The 11,229-nt window shown below is 41.6% G+C and overlaps 1 protein-coding gene across 1 annotated transcript in view; it reads right to left on the bottom strand.

Moving 5' to 3' along the window:
• Positions 1–888: 888 nt before the first annotated feature.
• SPPL3 (signal peptide peptidase like 3) overlaps positions 889–11,229 on the bottom strand; it is a 34,143-nt gene continuing 23,802 nt past the window's right edge. Inside the window, exons 7-11 of the mRNA XM_009330865.1 lie at positions 6,628–6,734; positions 5,480–5,643; positions 4,006–4,205; positions 2,846–2,955; positions 889–2,099 (exon numbers count right to left, since the gene is read on the bottom strand). Of these exons, the coding sequence (XP_009329140.1) occupies positions 2,028–2,099; positions 2,846–2,955; positions 4,006–4,205; positions 5,480–5,643; positions 6,628–6,734 (653 nt within the window). The 3' untranslated portion in view covers positions 889–2,027. The remainder of the gene's footprint in view (positions 2,100–2,845; positions 2,956–4,005; positions 4,206–5,479; positions 5,644–6,627; positions 6,735–11,229) is intronic.

Genomic DNA, 11,229 nt, shown 5'->3' with positions numbered 1-11,229 from the left:
TTAAAAACTATTTACTTCATTAAAACGTGACGGTTACCTGATGATGAGCATTGCAGGCATATGCTAGAGGAAACACTTTCAACTAAGTGAAAGGTATGAACTGGGGGGGGAGGGCCCAGAATTAATAAAAATGAAGTCACAACATCCCCCCTGCCACACCTGCCCACCCACACTTGCTAAATCTTAGAGCCCCCGCCCCCCTGAAGGGCTGTGCTGCTTCTTACTGTTTCTTCAGATGTTTTACCTGTCTGAGAGATCTGTTACAGCCAGCTCAGAGGCCGCCGGCCCCTCTGCCTGCGAGCAGTGGCAAGCCTGCCTGAGAACAGAGGAAGATGGTAATTAATGACAGTACGCACGCGTGGCTAGACAAAGTCTTCTGCCGTGCTAAATATGCTCTTCTTGTAACATCTGGCAGAGCAGAAAGGCTCAGACGTTTCACTGAAGCTTCCTTACCTGTTGTAACGAAATCGTACCCCAAAGTAATGTTACCGTTCAGTCAGGTTTGTTCTTAAACATTCCCGTTTTCCTTCCAAGTCAACTAACGGTTACCAGCATCTATCCAACTAACAAGAGCTATGACCTTTCAGGAGAGTTCCCCAAACCCAATTTGGGAGAGTACTCTAAGGGACAAAAGTTTTGGTTACCTCAGAGAAGCCTTTCAGTCAATAAAATAACAGAACTGGAACTGCTGGTTTAAAAAAAAAATAATAAAATCCACATTTTAACAGGCTACAGGTACAAAGCAGTCAACACACAAACTCCAACCAGTCACAACAGTAAAGGACAGTTTTCTTTTTCTTTTTTCCTTTTTTTTTTTTCTTTAAGGGGCAGGGGCATGGAAAAAATACAGCACACTAATGAAACAAAATGCAAAAAATACAAAAAAAATAGAAAATAGAAAAAATGTATTTACAAGTGATACATTACTATGATCAGAAAGCACAAAGACAATTGCTGCTATAATACATGCACCGGGTCAAGAAGGAACTACTAAAAACCTGCAAGGGAGCTGTTCGTAAAAAAAGAAAAGAAGAAAAAAAAAAAAGAAAAAAAAGACACCCCCACCCCCTCCCCCCTCGAACGAACAGGGTTGGGTTTGAACTTTTTTCTTCCCTAGTTTGCTACATTGATCAAAATCGAATATCCCCTAAAGTCCATGAGTACGATCAGTACAAATACTACACTTGTTTTTAAACTGCAGGTTCAGTTGTAGGAGGGGGGGAAAAACAGCAGCTCATTGTAGATCCATATACAAGAAAGCCATAGTAAACTGCTCTACATGCTAAAAATTACAGCAAGCCCCTGTCTGCTACATAGCATGACCTTAGCAGGTTTTCCTTTTTATTTATTCATATATATATCTATATGTGTGTATATATATATGTATAAAAATCGTGCCCTTTTTCACTGCAACATGACATCTGGGTGGAAATGTAACTTGTTACAACAAATTTTTATATGTATACTGCAAGAAGTCACTCAATGTCTGTGGATTTAATAAGTAACCTCACACCACAGGAAATATTTAATAAATCAAAAAAAACCAGTATTGTGACAGAAGACCTTCTGTCTCAGTTCTTTTCAAAACCGAAGTCCAGCAGGAAACTGGTCCCAATGTCCACAAGGGGTTCTCTGAAGAAGCTTCAGTTTGCGTAACTGTTTTTTTCTTTTAGTGTTCACAAGTTTTTGAACGACTTCAAGCCGTTTTCAGTTTCAAGTCTGTCTCCTCCTCTCTCACAAAGGTAATAGTCTGGTACTAATCCATGAGAGTGAGGAAAAGAGGGAAGTGGCTGCAGTTGCACAAAGGGTCCCCAATTCCACATCTGCAGGGAGAGACGGAGTCACACGGAGCTCCGGGATCTTAGCTTTTTTTTCTTTTCCTCCTTTTAATACAAAGTCCTTTCATACAAGTCCTGTAATTGGTACCTTCCCAAGTACCAGCCAGTCCAGCTTTCGGAGCTGACAAAGCCACAAGTTAAAGTGAAAAGGACCAAGGCAGAAGTTCAGGTCACTTTCTATCTGTTCCATCATACTTCCAGGAAACGGGAGCTGCTGGACTTGGAGTGGAAAGGCTCAGACCACATGCGACGTAGATCGCCCTAGGCAGGAAAACAGCAGAAGGACCGTGCCCTCAGAAACTTTAAAGTCCATTTAGAATTCAGATTTTAAAATGCATATATAATTGCAGGCATGTCTTAAAGCAAAACTATTCTTCACCTGTTTTGCAAATTACAATAAAGACAGTAAAAAGTAAATCCTCTCCCTGTCAGGCCAGAACATCTTATTTTGGCAGCAGATCTACCTAAAATGGGTTTCTGATGGGAAGGAGATTATTTAAGCAGGTGGAAAATTCTGCCATTTCTTACGCTCCGCTCTGCAGAGTGCTAGATGTGTGTTTCAACAACAGCCCTGTAACAGGAAAGGTTACATTTTAAAATTTCAGTTCAGAACAGGTGACTGGAAAGAGGTAAACAAGGATCTGCCCCTCCAATCTCCGTTCAACCTTTGGGACGACCATTTCATGACCAGCTGGGCGAGGACAAATTCACTTATTTAATTAAAACAGCATTTAATACTTCAGAATTTGGTTAGTTTACAATTACTGGTACTTAACGTACATAAATAAATTATCTTCTATTTCAGGAACTCATCTCTCAGTTACTCAGTCCTCCAGAATTAAGATTCACCCCAACAGCAGCGGTACCTTAGTTCTGGGCCGGGGCTGTTAAGGAGGAGTAAGGGCACGTGTCATCCTCAGGAGAACTGGTGCCCAGCAGAAGAACACTGAACCCGCTTCCAGCTGACCCCCAGAGCTTCCTGCTGCGAATACATAATCCTGTCTTACCTTTAAATAGGCCATGGTGAGGAGCGGCAATAAAGTAAATGGTACCAAATAGAGTAGGGCAGGCTGGGCTGCCCGGTGAATACGAGAAGCTACTGTTGCAGTTAATAGACCTGTAAAAGAAAAAAAGTGATTATAAGTATCTTTAGGTTGCATAGGGATGTTCTCATCATCTCATCCACACGTGGCTCCCTTCCCCACCATTTTAAGAGACAGGCTGTGGAAAAGTTACTTATCTGTGCTTCGCGTTCCCTGAATACAATTGAAACAAACAAAACAGTGAAAAATTATTCTATTTTAATATTAGGCTGTGTTGAGCCACTTGCTCCAGTTTTGAATCTCAAAGACTAAGCTAAGAATAACTCAAACAAAATGCAGCGAAAGGCGAAGGGGAGGAAGTGGAATGCACCACACTGAAGCGCTACTCCAGTGCTGGTACCTCTTGAGACTGTCCATCTCGAGGCCCCTAGCCTGAGAAACGGGCTGAGAGGAAGGGCTGTACACACCAGGAATGATTTTCCTGGATACCTGCCGAAAGGGAATGTAGGGGGAAAGATGAGGCAGGGGAGGAGGAAGGCTATTGATAGGAAATGATCTTTCCTTTTCATCCTCAGAAAGACTGCAGGAGACTTAGGGAAAAATCTATTGTATGTTAGGGAGGAGAGGGATGGCTACATCAAATCATAAACAGCATTCCAGTTGGGACTACTTACCATTTTCTGTATGCGCTAAAATGTCACAGGACCATAAGCATTAACAGCAGGGTACAAAAATGCAGGAATTATCTAGATGAATTACCTAGATGTACTCTCGCACAGTATAATCCATCTAGAAACTCCGTATTTTTCTCATAACCCAGGTATGAGCTATGACACCTTCTATGCTAGTAAAGCAAAGTATAAAAGGTTGCTAACAAAAATACACTGATCTCTTTCATCCTCTAAATAAAATACAACCAAAACAAAAATCTTAAAAAGAAGACTGTAGAAGGGTTTTTCTCCCTAGACCATGCCAATGAAACCCAGAGAGGAGGATTAAAAAAAGAACATAACCAAGCGTCCTCTCAAAGCCTCTTTATACTTGCTTTCATCATCTTTTAAACCTACCACAATAATCCCACTTCTGCTCACTAAGCAGCTATCCATATTAAACTGATTACTCACCTACAAAATATCCAATAAGTGTGCAGTGAAAGTAAGAGACCTTCTGCATACGTCCAGAGATGTTCCCTGGTCCTGGGGCACCACAGGAATCACTGTTGGCTTGCTTTTTGTAGTTATCGTAACGCAGGACAAAGCAGAGCAGAAGACCTGGCATCACAATATCTCCGATCCCCAGCATAGAGAAGTGGCTGCCTGTGGAACTAGAGAGCAACTGAAATTGGTCTGTGCCCAAGACAAAAGGCGACAAGCTCTGGACTCCTCCACTTCGGTTTTGAGCTTCATTTTGCACCTCCCTTCTTTCTACCAGCAAACTTTTATGTAGTAGAAGCTACACGCTGGCTACTGAAGATTGATTTCACCACCACCTCAGCTCAGTTTTAAACATACCGATTTTGACAGTAATGGCATGTTGCTCCAAACCAGTTTATTTCTACCCGTAGTGTGTAAGCTGCTTTTGCTCTTAACTCACTCACTGAAACAGATCCATCCACTCAGTATTTCAATCTTCTGCCTTCTAAGCGTTGACGGGAGGTACCAGCTGATCATTTTACCAAACTGTTTGAGTAACACTGATAGACACTGCACCTTCACTCCCATGTACATAGATCACCTCTAATACAAGGCAATAAATCAGTTTGTGGACTTCTCAGTTCTTGGGCCTCATTCAGACAAAACACATAGAAAACTATAGTCTCACCAGACTCCCAGAAAAGAGCAAATTGCTAAGCAGATTAAGAACTAAAATTGCTCATTGTCTTAGATCCAAGATCTTTTTCATGAAAACGAAGCCAAATTATGTTATTGCAAAGTTGACAAAATGAACAATTTTTTTCTATCATTGCAGACAATCAACTCCTAATCTCTGTAATTTCAGCATCCCAACATCTAAAGAAACAAGAATAGAGTAAATATGCCAACATAACCTACTGCAAAACTGCTGATGCACTGGAGTTTACTGCCCAACCAGGCCTACACGTATCTGGTTCAAAACCTGAGACATCAAGGAACCCCTGCAGCAGAGAGATGTGGAATAATCTCCCTCCAACACAGCACTTACCCGGTAAGCCGTCCTTGCTTAGATCGGTTTCTAACTCCCGTCCCAATCACTTGCAATTATGCAGTAATCAAGACTATTCTGATGTTATAATAAACCTCAGGTCTCTTGCTTTTAAGCATTAGGTCATAAATCCTGCAAGAGCAGTCATTAAACTGTAGAACTCACACGTATGTCGAAAAGCGCATCCTGTTCTGAACAGGCCACCTTTTAACCTAATTAGGATCATTTCTGCATGCTATGAGTCAGGAAATGCGAAGTATCCTATCCTCACTACTCATTACACACCTTTTTATCATGAAGAGGGAGTGACTAAACAGAGAACTAAGCTGATATTTTCCAATGGAACTACTGCTACTAAAAAGTACAGGGAGGGAAAATTTTTCTTGTATAATACAGTAAAAGAACTGCTGACTTTACCTTGGAAATACAAGTTTACCAGGCAGCGACAGACGGGGAACATCTCTACCCACATTTGGTCCCAGGTGAAGTTTCCGGGATAAAACGTCAAGGGGATTATCAGCTGGTTGTGTGGCCACTTTCACCATAACGTTGCTGTTAAAGATGTAGGCAGAAAAGAAGACCTACGGAGCAAGGAAATCATCAGAAATTACAAACTGCAATTATATAGCAACTCAAAGCTGCGTGTATTTTTGCTTTGCTTATTCAAGAAAGGATATTGTCCAAATTTTCCCTATACATATGTTGTATATATGATGATAAAAGGCAAAATGTATTTCCAAAATTCAGAAAAAGTTTTCTACACTGTTAATCCTCAAGAATAACTGGAATATACTTTCTGATATCAAGATATTGATCAATATCTTGAGATCCTTTGGCAAAGGATCTATCTGGACTACAAGCAGGTAGTCCGGGACTACAAAGGCAGGTAAGAGGAATCTGAAAATATGAGAAAGCTTGAAAGCAGAGAAGAGGCAAGTGTGGTGCATAAACAGAATGATGCAATGCTTGTTTCAAACAGGCTCTTACACTACAGCTCATCACACTGGGGAACTGACTGGCTGCCAGAGCTGTCAGCAAGTGCTTCCCTGGATCAGTGCTCGGTGTTATACAAAGGTAAAACAAAATCCTTTCAGTATTACAAAATATATTCTGTCAGGTTTCTTGTAAAAGTGCGGTAAGATTTTATGCCAACCTTACTGGCTATAAATCAGTTTGCACTCCTGTTTTGCGGATTTCACTGCTAATCAGAAGTTGGCATGTGCGTACTGTGCAAGTGTGGATAAGGCTTTGTGTTTACTTGGAAATGCTTGTTCTGAGCTTCAGCCAGCCTTTCAAAATTTGAGGTCCAATTTCTTTTTTTAAATAATACGCCAAAGTAGAAATACTCTAATCATGTTTCTGCTTTTGTCAACTAATTAGCGAGGAAATAATTCTGTATCCTGCTGCAGACTTCAACGTCTCAGAATGGAGCAATGAAGCTGATCTTCTGGCTTTGCCAGATTTCATCAACTTCATACTAGTACAATTCATGTAAAAATGGCCCAAGGCCAATTACAAATCCAAAGGATAAAAACAGTTTTAGCAAACCCAAACAAAACACTTACCCAAAAGACATCATAAATTAGTAACCCCGAGAGTAGCAAGCAGGAAACCTTCAGGCTCGGCAGCCGAACAAAGGCTATCATTGCAACACACAGGCCCATAGCCAGAGCTACAAAATGCAAGCACATAATTAGTTCATTAAAAATAGCAAAACAAACAAACAAACAAAAAAACCCAACCCCAAGCCAATACCTCCCCCACAAAAAACACCCCCAAGAAGCCTCTCTCTGCACCTGTGCAGCACTGCATGCACTACATGACCGTCTACTATTTCCAGATATGAAATTCTTCTTACCAGAGTTAAGAAAAGTCAAAATACATTCAGTAGCCAACTGCGAACATGCTCCCATGGAAGCAGAAACCCTTCTGTAGGCACAACTGCCCGTTCCACTCAACTTCCACTACCCACCACAAAGAAATGTTTTCATGTCTTGTGTCCTAGAGACTCTCTCCCCCCTGTAAAACACTGACTACCCAGTTAAAAACAGAAGCAACAAAACAACTTTGAACTCTTTGTGCCCCAAACATAAACCTCTACTTTTACACTATTAGGAGGTTTTCTAGTAAATGCGTAAAATAAATAACATCCTTGACTCTTAATGCAGAAATAGCACGGTTACGTGACATGTTAGAACATGATATGACAAAAACTCACTCAAAACAATCTTCTGCTTGGGCAAGATTGTGTAAGACTGCCCGAAGACTGACTATGAAGTATTACCGTTTAGATATACAGGGATTTCCCAATAACAAAAATCTATGTGAAAGCCTACCTACCAACGGGGAAAAAAACCTGGGCAAGTCTTTTCCCAAGCCCTCTCCCAAGGGTGAGTTTTCAGCCAGATCAACAAGCTGAACAACATGCTGCAGCTCAGATGTTAGTTCTGTTCCAAGGGGAATTTTGTCAGGGCAGAAAACTGAGATGTTACACTAAAAAAAAGAAATCCCAGTCTTCACATTTGTGTGATTTCCTGCTTCATTAAGCCTAGCCTGAGCTACCAAAGATACTCAACCGACAGTCGAATATATTTCAACTGGTTACAAGCAGATCCCTGAAGAGATACTTAAAATAAAAAAATAAAAAAACTTTAAAAGTACATCAACTTTCATCTATGGTATCAGTATATTTACAAGGAATAATGGAGCCCTGTTGGGACCAGATTACACTTAAGTATGCAGAAATTCATAAACAGAATGTATTTGACTAACATACACGGAATTTGTAAAAAGTTATAAACCTATTTTGACCAATTGAAACCGCAGGGAAAATTGATTCATTACGTATATGCCCACCAGCGCGACAACTTGACTAGGCCAAAATTTACAAGTTAACCTTTGGGTTCTGACGCTGTAATTATGCAACTATGAAACTACCTTACGCTTGCATTTCCCCTGAAAGATGTGGAGTTCTTCCACCAAAACACTAAGGAAACATTTCCATACGGATTCAAGGGGAAAAAGTGCCACCAAACGCCTGCCGGCGTGGCTGCTCGCAGTGCCCAGGGGTTGCATCCCAGCAATGACTTTGCCAAACCCACCTTATCTTTTGAGAACTGACAAGTTTAGCACAACACTAAGTGTCAGGGCTGCCAGTTTTAACAAAGTAATGGGATTACTCAGATAACAATGCACCCTAATTCATGCTGCATAACTGTAACTAGCTATAAAATGCAGGCAAATTACTGAGGTTTAAAGAATTTGACACAGCAAAGCAGCGAGAAAAAGAACTGCATTCAGTAATTCAATATACCCTTCAGTTACAGACTTCCTCTGGCAGAAGAGCAAATACAAGGGAACAGTCTGCCTTAAATCAAAGAGGTTTCTCTAAAGCCAGTGTTAATAATAGCTGAAGCAAGCCTATATTTAGGAGAGGATTTCCAGGTTATAATTAACTAGAAGTGGAAATATTTTAACCAGTGTGAAGTTTTATCTATTGTTCACACACTCTGTTTCTCTGTCGCTGAAACGAACGCAGGCACGCGCTCAAGGCGCTTTCATCAAACTAAGCAAATACCGGGTAGAAAAGGAGATGCAAAAAAGTCCTTTAGATGACAGTGAAATACACATGCTAATAATTGTGCAGTTTTACAACTGCTTGAAGAAATATTGGCAAATTTAAAAAACAGAAGGGAAGCAAGAATGCCTGAGAGCAAGTACGAGTAACATAGGCCAAAGTGCAGTCAAACCATCAACGAGCTTCTCTAAATGGAAGCCAGCTTCCTTTGCCAATGAAAAAGTCCAGAAATCATATGAGAAACAAAGTCATCCATATCCAAGCTCACAGATGGTGCTGACAAACTATGTAAGGCAGATCTCCATTGAAATATACTCCAAATAATTAAAAAAAAAAAAAAAAGCACGAAAGAAAGAAAGAAAGAAAAAAAGGTAAAATCGCCACACGAACGGTAGCTCTGGGTTGGAAGTGCTGGGCAGCAGGTTCACGAAGCTGAATAAGAAAGAGCTAACTGAAAGAGTTAACCTTCAATTAACAGAACTAATTAACTCCGCAGTCCCTGCAACCATGTTCCTTACGGAATAAGGATATTCTGAGGATTAAGAATATTCTTGCATATGTGATTAGACTCCCTGGATGCAGCATATTTTTCAGCTTTACTGCACTACTGCATCCAGAACAGATGAAACCACCAAGATGCTGGTGGTGTGCTGTCTGGTTTACAAAGCATTATGCAAGCTGGCAAGGCTTAAACTTCCCCCACAGGCCACCAGTTGACCTTTGAAAGAAAACAGGTACTGAAATTCTGATCTAATCATGTTCTTATAAAACTCTCAAAGTGTATTTTAAAGAGTAGGAATAAGAACACAGGAAGTAGCCGCTGCCCGACTGCCGCAGCAGTAAAGGTCTGCAGCAGCTCCCAGGGTATCCGTGACCGTTCAGTTCACTCTATAGCTCTAGACAGACACTGCATACACCTACAGCATTCACATTGTACATCTCCAGCTATGTCCACTATTTAGGAAAGCTTTTAACCAGGCTTTACCAGGGGACAGTGACCATCCTTGATGATTCTGTCATCACACAATCTGCTCTGAGAAATAAGCATTTCAAGACTTGTAAATGTACATCATCACATGCCAGAACACCCTCTGGAGACAGTATCTGCTCATTCTAACCTGTAAAATGTCCCTGGCTTTAGAAACAGTTCAACCAGCTACTGTGCAGATGGGGGAACTGTAGTATTTGAGCAATGAAGACTGTTCTGGCAGGAACTGCCATACCTCGATTTTGTAAGGACTGGAAATTACCATGAAGTATTTCCCCTCCTTTTTGCTCAGCTCTGAAGTAGAAATGCTCTCTCAGAAAGAATCAACTGCACAACAGCAAACCATACACACAAAAATTGAGGTGTACTGTTAAAATAAACGCCTGCCCCACTTCTCCCTCCAGCCACCGGCCCAGGTGATGTGAAGCATGTTCACAACATCTGTTTCATTTTCTGCTGACAGCGAAACAGAAGATCATCCCCGTGCAAGTGGGGAGGAGGAGTTAGATCACAGCACAGCCAGCAGCTGGCAGGCGCTGGCTTAAAGACGAGCAAGTGCTCCACTTGCATATATTACCGAGCAGTACTTAATGCCCACATTTCCCTCCAAACAAGATTAATTGGGGTCTCAAGTATTCAGTTAGAGAGAAGCAAAGGGTAAAGGCAGAGATGATGTAATTCCACTTGCAGCAGTATAGTATGAGGAATAAAACTGCAGAGTCTGTTTCCCTGACAAAGGCCAATAAATGCTGTTCCCTGTTCAATGTCACTGACAAACATTGATTTAATTCGATTTGAACAAACGACAGGAGGCTTACCTATATAATACAAGCTCTCTTAATATAAGCTACATAAAATACTCCAAAGCTAGACAGTATCAACACAATTCAGTGAATCATCAACAACCACCAAGAGAACTACAACCCATAAACCACTCTGCACCAGTAGTTCAGTACTCTGCAGATTAATTACCTCGAAGCCCACTATTTCAGACTGAAGTGCTCACAAAAATGGCTATTTTTAAGTAAATGCGTCTGTCATAGAATCACAGAATGGTTTGGGTTGGAAAGGACCTTAAAAGTTCATCTAGTTCCAACCCCCCTGCCACGGGCAGAGACACCTTCCAGTAGACCAGGTTGCTCAAAGCCCCATCCAGCCTGACCTTGAACGCTTCCAGGGATGGGGCATCCACAACTTCTCTGGGCAACCTGTTCCAGTGCCTCAGCACCCTTGTAGTGAAGAATTTCTTCCTTATATCTAATCTCAATCTACCCTCTTTCAGTTTAAAGCCATTACCCCTTGTCCTATCACTACATGCCCTTGTAAAAAGTCCCCCCCCATCTTTCCTCTAGGCCCCCTTCAGGTACTGGAAGGCCGCAATAAGGTCTCCCCGGAGCCTTCTCTTCTCCAGCTGAACAACCCCAACTCTCTCAGCCTTTCTTCATAGAAGAGGTGCTCCAGCCCTCTGATCATCTTTGTGGCCCTCCTCTGGACTCACTCCAACAGGTCCATGTCCTTCTTATGTTGGGGCCCCAGAGCTGGACGCAGTGCTCCAGGTGGGGTCTCAGCAGAGCAGAGCAGAGGGGCAGAATCCCCTCCCTC

The sequence above is a fragment of the Pygoscelis adeliae genome, unplaced genomic scaffold, assembly GCF_000699105.1.
Source record: "Pygoscelis adeliae isolate BGI_AS28 unplaced genomic scaffold, ASM69910v1 Scaffold358, whole genome shotgun sequence".
Classification (NCBI taxonomy): domain Eukaryota; kingdom Metazoa; phylum Chordata; class Aves; order Sphenisciformes; family Spheniscidae; genus Pygoscelis; species Pygoscelis adeliae.
This window is presented reverse-complemented; position numbering and strand designations above follow the sequence as displayed.